Below are 21,130 nucleotides of genomic sequence, written 5' to 3'. Positions count from 1 at the left end.
GCGTTAGTGTCAGTGGATTGACTGATTACGAGGCGGCCAAGGTGCTACACCACCGTGCACTTACCGTTGAACGTCGTGTGATCATCGTGCTTTCGCTTCTTGTCCTTCTTCCGTTTCGCTTTCGGTTTTTCCGTCTCGCGCGAGTTCATAAACTCGTTCATGAAGCCCCGGAACGCGTTCACGCCCATCGTGAGCGGGAAATCGTTTTTCCGCCCGGACGTCGTCTCGATCACCTGCTCGAAGTTGGCGATCAGATCGCGGTACTTGATGTTTAGCACGTCCGAGTTTTGCTTGTGCGCCACGCTGTACTGCGCCACCAGGTTGTCCTTAAACTCGCGCAACGCCTGCTTGAACACTCGGTCCACCTCGGAGGGCTTCTCGCAGTCGCTCTCCATCTTGCAGATCTTCTGCGTGATGAAGTCCTGCATCAGCTGCAGCTCTTTGGCATCGCTTATAATCTTATCGGTCGAGTCGGTGTACTCCCGCGTGGACGAGATCTTCTGGCCCCCGCTGCCACCGGCGATCGGCTGGTGTTTGTCGTGTTTGCTCGACGACCCACCCAGCCCGCCACCACCGCCGGCACCGCCAGTACGGATGCGCTTCGAGCGCTTGGCGGCCGCACACTGCAGCGACTTGATGCCACCGTTCTGGATGCACTTCGTGTGCACGAGCACCTTGCAGTCGAGGCACCGGTAGCCCTCGTTGACGAACGAATCGATCTCCTGGCAGCAGGCGCACCGTTCCGCCTTGTTGATGCGCTGCACCTTCCGGAACTGGTGGCCCGCGATGTTGATGCGCGTACTCGACTGGTACATATCGTTGCCCCGGTTCACCTCCAGCAGCGGAATCTTGTTGGTTGGGTCCGAGTTGCGGCGCTTCAGCGTGTCGGGTGGTCCCGTCACGCCGGAGGAACTGCTCGTATTTCCGCTAGTACCACCACCCGGCGCTCTGTTGGCACCACCAACGGGTTGTCCGCGGCGCGTTAGTCCCGTACCCGGGTGGTAGCTTACAGTGGAACCACTACTTCCGACCAGTTGCTCTTCGCTGAGATTCATCGGTTTCACGCGTCGACCGGATGCTCCCGTCGACGGTCCGCTCTGGCCGGTATTGGAGGAGGCGCTGGCGTTCATAGCTTTGCTGCCAGCCGATAGCACCATATCGCTGCTGTCCGCCTTCGTGAGCGTTACACCCGGCGGGTACTTCGACTGGTTGATGCTGCCGGAGATGGCGTTGTCCTCGGACTTTGCCGTGCCGAGTAGGGCGGCCGCCTTGCCCTTCGGTGTCGTCGTCGTGTTGTAGTAGTTTTGCGCAAAATCATCCGGATATGCTGCCGAGACTCGCTGGCTCGCGGCGGAAGACGGTGGCGGAGCGCCAGCAGCGTACGAACCGCTGGCCGCTCCGTAAGGCGTCGAGGTGGACATTTTGCCGCCAGTGCTGGCGGGCTGCGTGTTGTTGTTGTACACCGACTGCTGATGCTGGTGGTGGTGCTGATGCTGGTGGTAGTTGGAGGTCGCCGGGAACTGGAGATTCTGGTAGTTACCGATGTGTCCCTGTGAGCTGACCAATGGCAACGACTGGGGTGAGTAGGCCAACGAGGGCGCTCCGGATGTTGCACCTCCAGCCGAGGGGACCGTCTGCTGCTGCTGGTGGTGGTGCGAGGTGACCGAAGAGGACGAGTGCGTCTGCTGGTGCTGCTGCTGCAATTGCTGTTGCTGCTGCAGCATGTGGTAGTTGGAGTTGATTTCGTCTCCCGGGGTGCGAGTGCCGCCCGTGGTCAAGTGATGGCTGAATGGCAACGATTCCCGCCGGATGCTGGCCGGCATCGTTGGAACCTGCGTTTGCGTGAGCGTCCCGCTGCTGATGCTGTTCCGATGCATTGTCCGAGCCGCCGGAGACGACGAGAGCGAACCGGATCCTGGTGCCACACTCGCCCCCGACCCGGCACTCTCCAGGCCGGTATTTACAAACACAATCTCAACATTGCTACTACTATAACTATTATTGCTGTGGTTCTGATTCCGAATCAACCCACTGCTACCGTATGATGCCGTATCACCGTAGCGAAACCGCTGGATACCTGGGCGTCCAACGGCCCCGCCGGCTGCTCCCCCGCTTGCCACCGAGGATGGACCGGAATCGACCCGCCGAACTGGCAGCTTCATCGTACTGCTCACGCCACCACCCCGTTCGTACCGGTACTTGGCGAGCTCGGTATCATCGAACGTGCTCTTGCTGGCCCGCTCGATGTCGTACATCCGCAGTGGCCGATCCAACACGTCCTCTTGTCGTTGCAGGGGCGTCTTCTGGTACTGACTGGCGCTAGGCGCGGTCGTAACCGGGGGCGATGATGAGGAGCCCGCACCGGAAATGACCAGATTTTTTATGTACTTTTCATTCCTATCTAAATGTGTGCCTTTTACTTTCGCCACCGGATGGGACGTCTTTGTCCGGTCTGAACCCATGTGCGCCATGCCCGACCGGTTGTTTGCCATGTACTGTGGATCATCCACCAAGCCAAGGTCTTCGTAGCCTTCCTCGTCATCGTCATCATCGTCTTCCTCCGCAACACCACCAACGCCGGCTGATGCTGCTGCAACCGCTCCTTGGCCCTCTTCCTCATCATCCTCCTCCTCGTCTTCCTCACCGTCGTCGATGAAATCCGCCGACATGCTGTCGTCGGCGAAGAGGGCTCGATTCTTATTCACAATATCGATGGCCGTCTCGAAGCTGCGCCCCACCGCCGGAATAGGTTTCTTGCGGTGCTCGATGGCCTGCACTACCTCGGCGTAACCTGCGTCTCCGTCGCCTCCACCGTACGGGGCACCACTCGAGGAACCCGCACCAATCGATCGATCCACCGGTAGGCTTTGAGTCGAGCGTAGCTTGGCCCGGTCCCTTGTAAGCTTCTTGCTGAGCAGCTCCTTGAACCGTGCCCGTGCCTGGTTGCCACGAACGCGTGCCTGCACTATCATCACGCCCGTCTTCAGCTTGTCGTACCACTTGCGCACGGTGTAACCGCGCCACGTGGCCTGTATTACCGTCGCCGCGTGATTGCGTATCTTGCGCGTAAACTTCTCCTGCTTCTCGCGCAGGTAATCGCGCCAATACGACTGGATGGTGCAGGCAGCGGTCCGATACTGGCAGTACTTTTTGCGCTGCAGTATCGCCCGGAACCAGCGCTGGATGGAGATGATGCTGTTGATGATTTTCGTGTGCAGCGAAATGTCCAGCCGCATCTTCTGCGATTCGCGCATGTAGATCTTGGTCAGCCCGAGCTGGTAGTGCTGTTTGTTTAAGTCCATCGTGCTCATGAAATCGCGCACGTCCTTCTGGGAGCTGACTAGCCCTTTCGGTAGGAGGATACGGTATAGCTGAATGAACTCCTCATACGTGAGACGCACGTTGTACCCGGCTCGCCGGATACGGACCGTCTCCAGCATGCCCGTGTACCGGAGCTGTGTGGAAATTGCATAAACAGAAAAACTTGATTAGAATCATCAAAGAATATAATCATGCTAAACGAAAGTGTCTTGAACGTATACGCTCAAGTTTCATGAACCATCTTCTGCCCTGTCTTAAAACATCATAGCTTCTCACGTCAGCATATGCGCATGTTTGTCAACAGTGATACAAATAAAATTGTCGGTGCGTGAATATCCATTGAGAAAAATTCTAGTGCTCAGGATACATGACACTGGAGAAAACATTCCGACGTACCTTATGAATGACTCAATCCATTCTTGCAATCGGAATAAGTGCACAAACAAAAACATCGTAAAACCTTCCAACCATCAGGTTCCCTCGACCCAATCTCGACTGCGTCGAAGCAGCAGAATGGCCGGCCCACCTAAGATTCATTTTTACACTGCCGATTTTCTCACCCACCCGTGAAGAGAGGTTTGCCGTTTTCCGAGCCGAGTTGTTGCGGAAATGGCTAAAAAACAGAACCATAAACTGCTTGATAAGATAGTGGTCATTAGACCCTGCCCGTTCGGTGTGCAAGCGCGTGCGAGAAAGAGAGCGCAGAAATTTCGTAAGGACACACTTTGGCTAAGTGGTGCGCATTGCCAACGCATGTCACCGTCCGAAATTGCCCCTGAAGGTAATAGGGAGAAAAAATGCTCACTTTCAGACGCATTCCGTTTCGATCCCGACAGTGGATGGATGGAAGGTTTTATGGCAATTTCCACCCCTCTCCTTTTTGGCTTCCTTCTCGGTGGTGAGTAACACACCGGGTATGTAAAAAAGTCTATGCTATTTAAGCACTTAAATCCCTCAATCAGATGATGCTATCATCACGGTAAAAGGATGAGCGAATCCGTGCACAGGAGAGACGAAAAATAAACAAACAGGGGTTGCTGTATTTTGCCTGTGACGACATTTCCCAAAAAGGGATCGTCCGTTAGCAACGGACACAGAAGCATCGGTAAAGGTCTACGGCTTGTCTCCCATCATGGGGTGTGGACATTTTTGACCGGAAACCCGACACCAACGCCTACGAGAGATTGCAGGCACGCACCCTTCTGCTAGCCATTCTCGTACGGGCTTGTCTGGGTGTCTAATGGGATGTCTTGTACCATTGAGCTCTGATCCGCATGATGAAAGTTGTGTTTCCGGTTTACAGCTTTTGGGCCTCCTGTAGCTACATGCTCTTACACGTCTGAATAACCCGTGGGCATTTATTGGCTGCGTTTTACATAGTTAGACGAATTGCACTTACCACCGCGACCGTGATGGTCATTTTTAACCTAAGCACTAATCCCGTAGTCATTAGAAGAGCGATCAGCACACAGTGCACAAAGAACAGCACGGATAGAAACACCAACCGAATGCCTATCTCAGGATAAAGCCGTACCAATTCGATTGGCATCGTTTACCATGGCTCGCCGAATGGCGCAAAAGGACTTGTACGTATGATGATCGAATTCACGCATCTGGACTGATCGAACTTAATCATATCAAACATGTGCGCATGTACAATTCACCAGCTGTAGTGGAAACGAAGGTACTATACTATATCTTTAAGTTTGTAACACTGCTTTGGAGCATCACCGTAAAAACGCACGCAGGTTTAAATTTTCACTCAACGTTCGTACCCATCGGAGGTAGAACACAAACTGAAAGGTAGTCGCTTGCTGGACCGGTTGCAAAGGTAGCAGTCGAGGCTGATCGCAGGTAGCACGAAATTCCATCAGGAAATGCCATTACAACGGACAGCTGACTCACAACGCTCAAGCCGATAGCAGCCAACGGTTTACACCGGGTGCCCAACGGTCATGGCTGACAAACGAGCAAGTCTGCGCAAGGACAAACAATATCGCTCAAGGGACTAATAATCTGTTTGTATACTTTTTTCGCAAACGATAGCAATTGAATATTCGTTTCACTTTTGTAAATTTCTTTACTGACCGAAATTGGTAAGAAAGTGATCAGAATGGATCGTACAGTGCAAAGAGAACACATCATACCTTAGAGAAATAAATTTCTATTTAATCAAATCGATTTCCAATTATTAAACTATTTTTTCATCCTTGAGTATTTTTAAACAAACTATGCTTCAACAAGTGTTGAAGTAAACCATGATGGAAAACTTATTTGCATAAAAAATGCTAATCATCGGTACTTCGACCTCTTTGCGAACATCTTACAAGGTCCATAGTAAAGGCGTGAGAATCAACGAATCATCTTTACGACATTCCACCAGATGGTATGGCTTAACGGTACACCACCTTAACGGTCATTTGTCCTGTGGTTTCTTAGGATAATTCCATAGCAGAATATCCTGTCGAAGGTTACGACAACGACTGTCAAGGACTACGGACCAAAAATTCGCAACTGCCTTGTCACGTACAAAATTTTGTACAAAACCAACTGCTGTTTTTATAGCCACAAGCAGCCTATATTCGGCAGTTTGATTGCACAAGCGCGTCAAATGAAATATGCATAAGTGGTGCTTTCTGCAGTTACATTCAATGACGGAGCATGACCTAACCATTCATTTACGTACCTGTCTTGTAACGGTGGCATCGTCAAACTGGTTAGGGATTTTATTTGGATTCGATTTGATGCATCGAATAAAGAATGGGTTTGCCTAAAAATAAAATCAAAAAATTATACACACACATCGTACACATCGGTCGATTCTACAGGTGCAAATCTGCTACAATACCTGATTTAGCGTTTCCATTAGTGCAATGAGTGAGTTCTGAAACTGTGCCGTAACGGTGAGCGGCTGTTTGCGCGTCTTGATTGCCGTCTGGTTGGTAAGATTCTGGCCCGCCGAAAGCGTTTTGACCGATTGGAGATTCTTGAGGCCTTTCTTTGGCCGTTCCCGAGGACGAAATGATTTGTTTTTCCTATGGCATCGGCAAACGATAGCGTTGACGATGAGAAGAAGTTGAGATAGAAGACAGAAGAAGTGTTATCGAAATGCTAGAGTTATTATTTTCATGGCAACATTAAACAGCCATCGCCATCAGCTGCTACTGAAGCAATTTTATCGATGTCAAGAAGTTATACTAAACGAGCTTTACAAATACGACCATTGTAAAACTGTTAATTTGGACACACGTGAGAAATCGATACAATATAACAAAAAGGCTGGTTATAATCAAATTAACAAGCGATTCTAATTGAACGGAGACATTACGTACACGCATGGATTTAAGCAAAAAAGGAAGAACACCAATTAGGAGCTGGAAGGATCGTGGCTAGCAACAAACGTTTCTTCTGTACATGTTAAACAAAATCAGGATAGCGTGGATTCGTGAAATCAAATAACAGCACAAATTGAACACCCATTCGCAAAAGGGCAACTGATACAACATGTAAATCAAAAACTGAACATGACTAAACCCTACAAGCAACGTCAAAAAGCGAACAGCATGTTTGCTACTGTGCGAGATTATGATTATATGTCTGCTGAAGTTTCATCGAATACGCGTGGATCTGAGCGCAGATGTGTCGTATGCTAATCTCTTACATCACGATTTGCGATGCACGGGCCATGACGTCCTGGCCTGATCGTTCGAATCGATTCCGTGCTGCGGCCGAGCCAAAGCCATATCCCTTGCCACCACCGTTTCCGGTGCCGTGTGTACCACCAGCACCCGTCGACGAAGAGTTCCCGATGGATGACGTTTTTCCGGCGCCACTGTTGCCACCGTACAACGGAGAAGAGGACGGTGAAGTGGGTGAATGCTGGTGTTTCGATTGGTACTGGGACGGATGGTCCTGCTGGTTCTGCTGGTGGCACTCGTAGTTCAGCTTGCCGTCCGGGAAATTTTTGTTATTGAACGCAAAGTTCGACCAGGACCGGCGGGGCGTTCCGGTAGTTCCGCCCGGTGATGACGATCCTCCGCTGCCATATCCGGTGGCATTTCCGAGCGATTGGCGATGGTAGGACAGATTTCCACCGGGAGAAGCAGAACCGGCCTGACTGTTGCTGTGGCTCGATGTGATATCGCTCATGGCATTACTGATGCGCTTGCTGCACGTTCGTCACCGTGTGTAAAAGTGATGCATCCACACGATGCCCATCCCACGAGGCGATCATACGTCGGGCAGATGATGTGTGATGGCGTAAATGATGCGGCACATGGCAACACACACACGCGCGCGCGCAAAGGGACGATCACGAAAGGCGCACACACAGAGATGGATGGTTTTTCAATGATGGGCAGGATGAAAATAAATCAAAAAAGGAAAAGTAAACGAAAACAAATGAAATTGGCGTACGAAATCATACAACAGGAGCAACGTAATGGTCAAATAGTTTACAAATAATGAGAGGTTAGACACGATTGAAAGCATTCTAACCAATACGGAACTATACGTAAATTGTTATGCGCGTTAGTAACAGGGGGCTAGGAATAAGTTCGTAATTTACTTTCAGAATATAGTTTTGATAGTATTATACACCGCAGAACTACGAAAGTTAAACTAGTAGCAATGTATGCAAAACCCATTCGTCACGCGAATGTATATTGGATTTGGCGATTCGTAAAAGGTCAAAAGTGCATTTCTTAGCACTTTGGAATCATATAAACACGTACATCCACACACGCACGCACACATATCAAACACGTTTGGGGTTTGCGGTTAATTATCAAACGCAACATGGCACCTCACGTTATACATGGTACACGCATAAGTGCTGAGCAAAAACAAGTATCAGATAGAGCGGCGCGAGAGATTAATCCAATCCACACACACACACAACAAACAGGCGAAATCGAAATCGAAAAGGACGAGCCCGTTCGCTTCCGGTGGTCTCGCACGAATCGCTGCTTACGGCCCATTTTTGCGGCGCTCCCTTTGGCCCCCTTTGGCCGTCGCCGATTTCACCGAGTAGTATCGCTCCAGCATGCCGCCGTCCCGCATCGGACGCCTTGAGCAGAAAAGCTTCCTGGAGGAACACGGGGAATGCGATTTAAAAGACTTCGAAAGATGCATGTGTGATTTGTGTATTGTATGCTAGGCACATCTTGTTGTTAATCGTTGTAGCGTAGAAGATTTGTGCCAACGAAGTAAGAGAAGAGGAAATAAATACGGCGCAGTATCAAAAGGAAACTATCAAACAGATGCCTCTTCAGAGTTTCATCAACATTGCATTAAACAAAGACACCAGTTTAGTGATTATCTCAAAGTCGTTAACACAAAGGGTAAATAACATAAAGGGGGTCATAACCATTGATAAGGCGTCATAATTTGAAGGGTAACAAAAAATCAGAAAAGTTTCCGAGAAGATGATATATGCATGAGTCATGTTACTAAAAAGAAGCATTATTTGATGGTGAAAAGTAGTGATTGATTAGAAACTGGGAAAAAGCCACAATTAAAAAAACATTCCTACAGGAGGTTTTTAACTCAACGTGAAAGTTTGAAAATTGTGAACGTGATACTGAATATTAAACACCATACTATCAGAATGATAAGACACGAAGATAAGGGATGAAGATAAAAAGAAACGCCAAAAGGACTCAACAAAGAAGTGCAATGGTACTGCATTGGAAGAATGCTAGAGCTAAAATTAAAAACGAACACGTTGGACAGAACAATAGAACGAAACACGCACACACATAGAAAACTAGCGAAAAGAAACAGGACGTTGAACAGTAGGGTAAGAACGAGTAATACAAGTGTTCAGCTACACATAGTTAGATAGATTAAAACAGCCGGTCGCTTCCGGCAATGACGTTGCCCACATATAAGCAATAATTTGGGTTTGTTGTTTGATTTGTTTCAATAGCTAGTCGCACTTACGCAATCCGATTGATTGTTAGGTTCACCGAAGACACCGTCACGAGATGACTATTGTATCACGAACATCACCACCACCACCATCACCCGAAGCAGATAAAACAATGATAAGAGGGATCAAGAACAAGGAGGAGGAGCAAAAGAGAGAAAAAAGTTTACAAAATTTAAATTGATATAACATGTGATTTGGAAACGGGCAATCATCAAGGAAGTGCATCAATGTATATGCATATACAAGGATCAAGAATAAGAAGGAAGGAATATTGTATAAGCCCCAACAAAACGTTAAAAGGAAAGATAAAGAAAGAGAGAGAGAGAAAAAGAAAGATATGTTTCATTAAGATTCACATTCATAGTATTTGCACTAACTATGAATTAACTTTCACCAGAAGAAAACCAAATAGAAATGAACAACTATGAAACACGTAGCACCTTCAACCTCTTGAAATTCCCCTACCGCGTGCTTGTTTTAAAACCAATGTCTTACCTTACGATGCTATCATTCGGTGCCCGGTATCGTGTTTTCGTGGCTAGCTTGTTGAAGGACATGTCGGCACGTTCCTTACGGTGCTTGATGCCAGCCGACCGGAAGGCAAAATAACCGCGAAAAAAGGCGCGAAGTATAGCCCACCGGAAGACGGCGACAGGATCGGCGCCTACCAGCTCGCGCACGAATGCCATACTCGAGTTTTTCAACACGCTCACGATATCCTGCCGCATCAGATCGAGATTCTTTTCACGCATTTCGGCAACCTAAAAATGAAGAGTTGTGCCGTGAAGAGGTTCGTGATCGTTTCGGTTGTGGTTCGCTAGGCGGAATAGAGCCATCGTCCTCTTCCGTGTTTCCGTACCTGATATTTCACCTTGCCCGCGTAGTGTTTAATGATAAATGCGTTTTCTTTGCGTTGAGGCTTTTCGTAAAATGTGTTGTCCTTATGAACACTGTTGAACTTTTGCAGCAAGGTTTCGTTAGTGGCACCGGGAAAACTAAAAGAAAAAGTAGAGTAGTTACGTGCAAAAAGAAAAGGCTATTTAACGCCTTCGACACTTTGTGGACTGGTGATACGCACTTGCACAGATCATCCAGTATACACAGCAACCCGGAAGGTTTCGATTCGAACAGTTGCAGGCAACCGTAATTGTCTAGAAATTCTATATCAGTCCATTTGATTCCCTCGCGTTTGTATTCCTTTTGTTCATACTTGAACACGTGCTGCAAAGGACGAATAAGAAAGAAGCATGAGTGATTCCATGCCCAAGGACCCGATCCAGAAGATTGCAGCATACCAGATTGAAGTAATACTGTAAATGCTCGTTCGCGTAGTTGATGCACAGCTGCTCGAAGCTGTTCTGCGGTCCAAAGTCCTCGAAGCCGAAAATATCCAGCACCCCGATCGAGTGGCCCGTGTGCAGGGCCTGGTCCTTGTTCAACAGCGCATGGTTGACCTGCAGCACGATCCAATCGAACAGCGCCCCGTACAGGCACTTGGCCAGCGCGTCTCGGGCGGCGATCGCTTCCGGCAGTTTATACTGCATGATCAACGTTTCACCGCTTGCCTTCACGCGCTTGGACGTGAGCGCGGACATCAATGTCTCCTGCTTGACGCGCAGCAGCTCCGATATCAGGCCCACCACATCCGGGTTCCGCACCTGGACGCTCTCGTCGTGGTGGTAGGTGGACTTCTTCGGGAAGAACTCCACATTGCCGAGCAACAGCACGGCGGACAAAACGTTGAACAGACGGCGTTGCTTCTCCGCCGAGAAACCCACCATCTCCATGCTCTGTTTAAGCCGGGAAAACTCGTACTTTTCGTCGCAGTTTTCCAGCGTGAGATTCTTTGCGTTCAGGTAGTGGTACTTGTCCGCCGGTAGCAGATGCAACGCGTCCCGTTCGGTGTCGGTCGCGCCAGACAGCAGATAGTAGAACACGTGATAGTTCCGCTCGTAGTGACCCTGCGACACTATCCGGCTCTTCTCGAGGAGATACTTCTGGACGACCGCACCCTGCACCATGCCGTTCTCCCGGTAGTTAACCTGGATGAACTTACCGAACCGACTGCTGTTGTTGTTGTGGGCCGTTTTCGCATTGCCAAACGCCTCTAGCACGGGTCCGGCGCTGAGGATCGTCTGTTCCACGCCGGACCCGTGGGCACCCTTCTGCGAGAGTGCGGTAAGATGGTGGAGCAGGAAGTTTGTGCTTTCCGTTTTGCCTGAACCACTCTCGCCGCTGATAACGATACACTGTAATAGAACGAATGGAAGCGTTAACAAATTGACATTAAACATAATTGGTATGGAGGAACCAAAGGGAACATATCAAGCCCAACTAGCACAAATAAGCAAAACAATCTGTTACAGATGTGTCATTTTTAATGTAGCATGAAATTGCAACACGATTATCTGATCGCTTCTCGCACAATCAATATATGATCTGCGAAGAGTTAGCAACTTCAAGGAGTTCAAAAGCATTCTAAAACAAGTGGAACCAAAAAATGACCACATTTTGATAAGCAAAACAGATTTCAAACTTAAGTAAATTTCAACGATAAACGAAAAAAAAAATGCTGGTTGTTAGTAGTACAACATATTTAGCATGCATTCGCAAACGACATCGAGGGATTCATTTGCACGTACTCCAAAAACTTTCTCTACACCGCCAGCTGACCGCTGGCATAGCACTTTCTCTTCTGCGCGATAAATAATAAAACTATAAGATTTGTGCAAAAAATACAGCAAATATATACTACGTTACTGGCAAATAGCGCGGTACAACTACCGCTTATTACGAAGCAACGTCAAGCAAACGTGTGCCTCTCCTGCAACTCAACGTGCATGTATGCGCAAAAAGGTAAATTAGTCGTCGTTCAAGTGCCTGTAAACAACTGCGTAACGCCATAAAAAGCTCCTAATACCATGTTCATTCATAACTCGTTTGACCATTCATTCGCTGCTTGGTATGAATGCCACGGTCTCTGCTGTCACGTCAGCTTCGAGCGATCCCACTGGGGGATGGCTTGTCGTGCTCAATGTTTGCCATGTATGCTCCAGAGACCTGCTCTTAGCCTGCTATTAGTCCGGGTGTCCAACGAAACCCTGCAACGGTGCTATATTTAAAAGCTACCAATATCACCCAACTAATGTTTTACTGAGCCGCACGAATATGCCAACTAGCTTCTCTAGCACAACGACGTGCTTCATTCTCTAGTCAGGTCGCGTTCCACGTGCCGCTTGACACGCAGATAGCTGCCAATTTACATACGGTTGCCACTGTTCCGCCTGTTCGAAACCGGACCTGGGAATCTTGGCATGGGTTGTAAACGCCAACCTATTTCGTTTTCCCCCAAAAGCTAGAAACAAACATCAGTTCTGGGGCATGTTACAAGGCAATGGAATGGATCGAAACCGTTTGAGGATCCAATTGCATCCAATAATCCTGGCTACTGCTCGAGTAGCCCAGCCAGGAAGGTAGGAGAGCCCGTACAAAAACACTTAAGTCAAGCTGCGTTTGGTGCACACTTTGGGCGATGTTTTGATGCCCCGCACCTTAGTGTGATTGGAAGCACGGTTTCGTAATTGGTCGGAGTCGGAGAGGGCGTGAGTTATTGCGCGCATGAATCGGTTTCGACAAATGGAATCCAATTAGCAGGTGTCAAAAGTGCAGTTCAGCAAAGGTGACCAAAGTCTTGAACTTGCCATGTCCAAATGTGCCTGTTTCGAAAAGCTCAGAGGTAACCGTGCACAAAGTCCCTAATAATTTAGCGAGTTTCGATGCATGCTCCATGAAGCGCTGGCGATTAATCACAGTATTGATCTTATCGTATCTTTTCTGCGATGCATACAGCTGAATCGCTTTATGCTTGACTGCTATAAACAAAAACAGAAAACTCCATCGTTGCTTTAAGAGGGATTTCATTTCAAAACCATCACATGCACATTATGCCATCGAGCGCATCATCTAAAACTGCAGCATCACTTTAAAAGCGATGACCATCGCACTGCACTTGTAACGCACAAAAGACACCTTAATCACGGTCGCGTTGTCTTGGCGCGGAATGAGTGAATAAGATTAATTAACGCCAAAGTGGAAGTGGAGAGAAAGAATCTAAAGAATGCATCTCTCTCCTCGCCACGGGGCATACGATGGTGGTGTGGGAATGGACCGATGTTGCAGAATCCATCCCTTACACGCTGACCATCGCCAGTGACACCCGGTGTTGGGAAAAGAAGGAACGCGACCAACACCTGAGGTAATCGAATCGTAAAAGGACGTCAGACGCAAAGTGCATCGAGGGGGCCATTTTGCAAACGTCTGCAAAAGGCACCGCCGCAAGCCGATGATGACGGCATCTTGGGATGCGCGGTTTGGCGTAGTGACAAGTAATAAAACTTCTCGTCCTCCCGCTTAATCTCCGTGCGGGGTTGCTGTTGTGTTTCGCAGGTTTAACAGTTTATAAGACGGTGTATCGCATGGTGTATCTTCTTTGCCACGATCCCATCCTTCAAATGCAATAGTTGATTGAATTGTTTTAATAGCTTTTTTGCTGCTGCACCGGTTACCAAACATAGTAGTACCCCTTTTTCCATCAGACTACAACATAATTACACCAAATGCAATGGGGGTAATGTAATCAATTTTTACCTCATGCTTACAATATTTATGTCTATCCTACTAACGTCTTTTCAAACATCACGTGATGCAGTGTGTCCAGTTTAGCCAACAGAATAAATCCACAAAGCTACAACACACGTTTGCCCCTATGTTGTACGGCTTTACACACTGTCGATCGTGAATCCCGGGGGGTTGTCATCGAATAGAAAAAAAAATCGACAAGTGTGCAGATGAAGGCATCCCTCGCTCACTAGTGCTTGGGCCACCTTCACGATTTTTTCGCCGGTCGGTGAGAAACACAGATGGTCATAACTCAAAGGCCGCCTCCTTAGTGGCGTGACTTTGCATCGCGACTCACACACGTGCGGAGGTACAAAATGGAGAAAGGCAACCCCAAGCGGGGAGAGAGCGCACATCACACTTCACCGTACCAGCCGTGCAGTAGATCTGCGAGATTGGCCACACAAAACCGACCCGACCCGGCCATTACACGGGGGCCATTTTACTGATCCCAGTTGCTCACGTTGGAGTGCGGATGCTACCGATGATGGTGATGATGATGCTGCGCAAATGAAACTTACGAAAGAATGCTTCTTCATTTGCACCCTTTGTCCGCTATGTGTAGTGGGGGAAACACACACACACGCACACACATCTCGTGATGATATTGCACACGGCTCTGTTTTGCTTTCATTCCAGCGCTGCCTCCCATATCAATTAGCTGCGCATGATGCAATTGAATTGCACACGCAGTGTGTCACTCTGCACCCACGCTCGGTGGTGTATCCTTGCAAAGGAACTATAGCTGACCCGGCAGCAGTCCTTTTGCAGCCCTTACACCACGCTTTTAGCACCCTTCTAAGCACTTCAAACGTTCCACCAACCAACGGTGGGGGATATTGAACTGCTCTTTGAATGCGTCAGAGATGAACTCTCGCTTTCGGTGCATCTCAAGTGTTTGAAGTGCACGATTTTTACGTAGCAGCTAGTGCATCGTTTGCTGAATCCCGGGGTTGGTTAAGTCACGACCCTCCCCCCCGATGAGTAAGGCTTTCAAAGGCGTAATGGTCAAAGGCAACCCTCGCGTGCTTGCACCCATTTCCATCCATCGCTTTGAACTCGTACGATCCCATAATGGATGTCCGCAATTGCGTTAGTGTGACCTGCCGTTTAGTGGCCAACAATGCCAGCGCCATTCTACCTGGTTCCGTTTCTCCTTCAGCATGTTGTAGTAGGCGTTGTCCGCGATGGCGAAGATGTGCGGTGGCAGGATCGGCCCGATCCGCTGGTTCTGGTACAGCCGCACATACTTTGGATTGTAGATCGGGTGGAACTTGAACGGGTTCACCGCGATCAGGATGCTGCCGACGTACGTGTAGATGTGGCCGGCTTCGAACCGCTGCCGCAGGTTTTCAAGCAGTGTCGCCTCATTCAGATCTGTTGGCGTAGAGGATGACGAGAAAGCATGGGAGGTTAGTTGAGATGCGTGCGGGTGTTTTGTGTGTCAGCGTCAGCAAAACATCATACCTGGTAGTTGGCACAGGTCAGGATACTCTCTATTTTCTTTCTGCAACAGAAACGGTATAAAGTCTCTAAGTATTTGCGGATCGAGTCCGTAACTATCTAGCCAAGGAACGTCGCTTTGTATTTCACGTAGATAGAATCTGGAATGAGATGGTTAAGCGAGAAAAAAATGTGAGTTATGGCATGCCAAAGGCACTGCAGACGGCAAAACAACACAGAATGTTTCGATCGATGTGTTCCATCATCATCGGAACGGGATGATTCATGTGGTTCCACGTTCGGCAAAACATTGTACGTGCGACACAACTCTCACAATCGAACGGCGGGTAATTACGGTGGAATTGTTTAATAAACGAGTTACATTCGTCCCAGACCAATCCTATTTTTTTTCAGCTTCGGTTCCGATTTCGACACGACCCGGCGGAGTAGCAACACACCCACATCCCGGTGGCACCAGTAGCTCACATGGCATAAAGCTGGTGATTCTGAGCGTTTGTGCGAAAAAGGTTAAAGAAACCAAACCACTCGAGACGTTGGGTTGGCTCGTGCCGGAATGACGACGCTAGTTATCAGCTACTTGGGCTTTCGAACGTGAGTCATCGCTTCAAGATCGCCGTTGCATTAATGGCCTCATTATCACTGGAACGCGAAAAAATTAGAACACAAGCTGGCTAACCAGCGGGACACCATGAAGACGGCTGTATCGTGGTGAAAATTAGTCAGCTGTGACGTGGTTTAAAGCTGCAGCAAAGTAAACGGAAATATCGACCATTTATGGCATAAGACGGTACAGCCTTCATACCGCTATTGATCTCTGTAGTATAAATTTTTTTCCTGATGCACTGACACGATTTTTCACCGAAAATAGATCCTATAAACCTATAGTATGAGCCCATACACACGTTGTAATGGTTACACATCGTAACACTTCACCATAAACGGAGAATTGGGCTATTAAAAAACGGTAAAGCTATGCGAGTAATAATATCATTGCTTAACTCTCCGATTGCTTTTCATGGGCGTTGTTAATCGCTCGCGTGTCCGAATTCTGGAATGATTCTGGTACGACAAGTTGAGTAATCGCCGAAAGAGTTCATCAAAATGACGCTTACGGACACGCAAATGAGGCAATTGTTTTATAATTTCAACATTTGCCTAAATAAAAACCCTCTCTATTGGAGGTGAATGAGAAACACTTCCAAATCATTGTCTCATACGCTGGCAGGCATTTTTCCTTCTACCGTATTGAACACCATCACCACTCTGAGACGTTTTTTTTTTCATTCTAACCGACCCAGGTTTCGAACAAACGCATTCGATCACTGTCGGGTGTTTCGGTGCGGAAATGGAAAACCCACCGATCCACGAAACCTTTCGAACGTGCGAACAGAGCACACACCTTGGCCTTCTCCTGGCTTGACCGAGACGCGGCCCAGGTGAGATCCTTCACCTTGGATATTTCACAAGAATGTTTCGCCTTTCCATCGCGTTTTTCCTTCAAAACATGCGCGCGGTCATTATCTTTTGAAATCGAAGCAACGGTAACCGCATCCTACCATCGTCCTCCCTTAAAAGCCTGGCGTACGGATTTTTTAGAAGGCATCGATACGGAAAGAAAACACACATGGGGTACGTGCCCCGGCTGTTGGGCACGTTTTGGTTGCGAAGTTTTCCTTCGCGTTTCGCGCTGCAAGATGATAAATGTCATCGAAACGTCAAAACACGCCACACATAAACCGCGCTCAGCGTTGAGCGCTGAAGAAGGTCGTTAGCATCGGGAAACCGACTTGAGGTGACAACATCGACAGCAAACGGCACACGGGCGAAAAGAAAAGGCGTACATTTTTGTTCTAAATAAACACGGCACACTCAAACGTATACTCAATGGGTTCCATCATTCTCATGTCACTTGCATCTGCCCAGGCTGAAGCGTTTGTATTGCTTTCGAGCTACGATGGCACGTATTGGTGTATGTTGACGTTCTGTAAAATCTACTCTCTCTCTCACAGGATCTATCTCATGGATCGTGATCGGTCCGTTGCAGCCTTTGCTTTTCCCGCCCTCATCAGTTGTTGGAAAGTTTGTGCAGCCGGAGATCATATTTTCCTCCCCTTCTGTATTTTCATGGCGCAGTTTTCCTTGCCCATTGTTTTGCGACCCCGCTTGAGGGACGCAAGAATTTCATCGAGCCCGCTCCCCCGCACATACGACGAGTGCAGCGTAATGGCATTTGAAAACAGTGTTGGCGTAAATTTATAGCACCCAAAGTGGGGTAGCTGCAATTTTTGCGCGTACCCAGTGCAGCTGAGCGATATTTGGAGCAAATGGGAAAATTTATGAAAGTAAGATACTCAGTTATAAGTTGGTTATTAAAAAATCATAGAAAATAATCAAACGGATGCGTAACTTTTTGTTTGTTGATGAGTGAGAGTATATAAACAAAAAAAATTATGACTACAAGTGATAGTTGCATTTCAAAACCATTATACAGACTTTCTTCTGCATGACCGGCACCATGTTAAACATTGTTTCAAAAGTAACACAAATAAAGTGCAACCTTAACAAGGTATCGCTGTACAAACGAGTTCGAACCTTTAGAACACAACACAACTGTTTGAAATATCGCAACTCATCGGACCATCGGAATTCGCCACGCGTAGTAAAAATGTTTAGACGAGCGATGATTTATTGTAGCCCGCTGTCTGGGCCTCGCAGTCCCCCTTGTGGCTGGGGATAATTAAACCTAAATTTGCATCATTCGCGTTGCGCCAGTCGAACGGGCGAGATGCACTCGTGTACTCGGTGGAAAAGCGAGGGCAAAACGGGCAGCTTACAATGCAACGTCCTCGGGTGATGCAGTCGAACCACCGATCGTGGGGAGAGACCTCTTTCATGGCGTTTTCCACCACTCAGTGCTGAAACAAGGGTGGTTTTTGTTTATGATGTCAGCCCATGGCACTCTTTCGCTTACACGTAGAGATTGACCAATTTACGATTGGTTCGGCTCATGCGATAACGATGCTTTTACAACCGGCTTCTCGGTGTTAGCAAATCCCTGCGGATTTGAATGATTGCGTTAAAAATCATTACACAAAAAAAACTAGCTCTAAAGGCGAAAAGAACGAAACCCACTCAGGCGAGTTTGACGTCGGTAACATAAAATAAAACGAATAGCTAGGGCATGTTGTAACAACTGTCCCATCACCACTTAGACATTGTTTTAAAATCTAACCGAGGAAATTCAAAACGCATCATGTTCCGTCAGACCATTACACAATACGAAATCACTCAAAATAAAAGAGACAAATTTCCCCAAACGTGCCCCGCAAACTCTGGGGTGTCACAATTTCGGGACGCGAGCTAAATCATCCTGTCGGAAGGAACATTCTCCGGGGGATCCGTACTGTCTTGCTTGGCGTATCGTAAGGGTCTTTAGGACGGGCTCCATTTTATACCGACGCCCGTCAACCGACAGGGTGGAATGTAACGTTTACTAAGCCGTGCGCGCATTGGCATTTCATCTACGCGAGTGGTTCTGAATTAATCCGTGGGTCGAAATATATATATATAAAATGCGATATTCGTCGGCGCAAGCTGACAAACTGCAACCGTTGGGATCGTCGTTTGGACGCCTTCGCTGACCCAAACGGATCGTCGTAAAAACAACATATATTCACGGTTCTGCGGCGTTGTTTGGTTACAGCAACGTTCCTCCCGTTCAGGGGGCAGGCAGCAAAAGAGGAGATGTAGAATTTAAATTTAGCCCAACCGCCGAATTCGTCTCCCCTTTTTTTCCCATCGAGTGTCCTCTGCCGTTGTCGTCTTTGCGTCGATTCTACCACGAGCATCATCGTCGTGTGTTCTCTCGCATCGCAATAACGCGTTCTGGTAGGGGTTGGTTTTTTTTTCTCCACCCCAAACTAGGGAAAATCCCGCGGGTGGAAGTGTAGAGGCAAGGGACATGGAGGAGATGGTGTAAAATGCGCGCGGGGCATCGTGCTGGCGATGGACAAGCTAATTAGCAGAACCCAAGCGCCTTCATCATAGATGCCAAATTAGACGGGAGCAATTTGAATCCAATTTCTCCTCCACCGTAGCTGCCTCGCGCGCTCGCTTGTGAGACGATCCTTTGGGGGTGATATCCTCCCCCAGGGGGGTGCTCATTTCCAGCCGGGGTTGCTCTTGCGAGCCGTCCCAAAATTTACGCCAACCTTGATGGTGGGAATGCAAATAGAGCGATCAAATCGGATGCACGTCAAACATGCATGTCGTGGGTGCATGCAGTAGAACCGATACGGGAACTGATTGGTTCCATTTCATGCCAATAAGGCGGAACTGGAATCATTAGTCAATTATAAAGTGCATAACCGATCAAAAGAGAGAAGAAAACATACGTTTATTTGTACCGTATTATATATCGAATCGGGAAATTGTCGTGTAGCGATGTAATTTAGTTTAAAAGATGATATTCGTTTTACTATAAAAGAAGACGAGGTATTTTACGAAAGCAAAGTGTGTTAAATGTGTAATTTCATTGATAGAAACAAAGTCATGGAATAATAAAATAAAAATAAACCCACACAAAAATACCTCAACAGAAAAAAATCCCAGAGCATTGGCTATTATAAATCAATACGTGCGATTATATCTAAATCACTCGGGCATTAAATTGTAGAATGTACTATTTAAACATCCTTTCACGCTCTTATCCGCTTCCAATCCATTGACGATTGATTACCTAAATCTTGTATGCCGGAAAATTCCTTCCCACACCTTTTACACGACTGGCGTTGAAAAGAATGCTAGTGATAGAGCGAGACAGACCGCGGCGGATGGCTTTGTGATTTGTTGGGATTTGTTTTAATCGATCAACGGCGATGAAGGGTTTGGTAGTAAACAAATTAGCGCCACCAAGGAAAATGGCCCACCCCGCCATCCGTCGAATTTGTGGGGGAAAATCCATCGCACGCGAAGCACGGAGGAGCAGTTCTCGAACGCGTTGTTGATGAGCTGTTTTTAGATAACCGACCAGCCTCTGCCCATGTCTGGACATCGTTGGAAGTGGTGTATTTTAAGACCGGTACGGTAGGGTATGGTGCCGCACTTTGTGAGAGCTATTTCGAGAGCTTCGACAGGGTGCAAGTTGCTAAATTCGAACCAAACACTTACACAACCCTATCTGGGACGAGATTGATCGCCTCATCTGCTCAACGATCGCGATCATTCATTCAAAATGGAAAACAGCATGCCGACATAGAGCCCTACTTTTGGCGAGCGCACCTCGTGCGATTCTTTGAGTTTAAGCCGAATTCCACCACCACCGGGGGTGTGGCACGTAAAACGAGGGGAAAAGCGCGAAAATATATGAGATATTCCAGCCAAATATTACGCACGTTACCATCTTCAATCCATCAAACATACGGGGTTGCGAACGGGATGCGAATGATTGAAAGAAATGTTCGGTGAGTGAATTCGTGGAACTGCTACTAAAATCAGGTTCGTCACATACCATCACTAGGCGGCAAAGAGGGCATTCTAATAGAGCTCCCATCTTGTTTCTCTTTACTACCATTACTGGTCAGCGCCATGCTGATTGTTTGGGAAATTAATTTCCCTACACAACACACACCGAAAGGGCGAAATATTGCCGACCCGACCCTAGCCGTCGAAAGCGACCTCACGGGTGTAATGGCTCCGTCCGGTGGTCGTTTGCTCGCAAGCTAAACGAGTTTGACG

The 21,130-nt window shown here is 47.8% G+C and overlaps 1 protein-coding gene across 1 annotated transcript in view; it reads right to left on the bottom strand.

Moving 5' to 3' along the window:
• LOC128723013 (unconventional myosin-IXa-like) overlaps window positions 1-21,130 on the bottom strand; it is a 31,658-nt gene that overhangs the window by 2,660 nt on the left and 7,868 nt on the right. Inside the window, exons 4-14 of the mRNA XM_053816718.1 lie at window positions 15,398-15,534; window positions 15,072-15,307; window positions 10,549-11,502; window positions 10,332-10,474; window positions 10,113-10,248; window positions 9,749-10,014; window positions 9,265-9,312; window positions 6,983-7,489; window positions 6,170-6,356; window positions 6,008-6,091; window positions 65-3,455 (exon numbers count right to left, since the gene is read on the bottom strand). Of these exons, the coding sequence (XP_053672693.1) occupies window positions 65-3,455; window positions 6,008-6,091; window positions 6,170-6,356; window positions 6,983-7,489; window positions 9,265-9,312; window positions 9,749-10,014; window positions 10,113-10,248; window positions 10,332-10,474; window positions 10,549-11,502; window positions 15,072-15,307; window positions 15,398-15,534 (6,089 nt within the window). The remainder of the gene's footprint in view (window positions 1-64; window positions 3,456-6,007; window positions 6,092-6,169; window positions 6,357-6,982; window positions 7,490-9,264; window positions 9,313-9,748; window positions 10,015-10,112; window positions 10,249-10,331; window positions 10,475-10,548; window positions 11,503-15,071; window positions 15,308-15,397; window positions 15,535-21,130) is intronic.

This window comes from Anopheles nili, chromosome 2 (assembly GCF_943737925.1).
Source record: "Anopheles nili chromosome 2, idAnoNiliSN_F5_01, whole genome shotgun sequence".
NCBI lineage: Eukaryota > Metazoa > Arthropoda > Insecta > Diptera > Culicidae > Anopheles > Anopheles nili.
The sequence above is the reverse complement of the archived record's forward strand: the minus strand, read 5'-3'. Positions and strand labels throughout refer to the sequence as shown.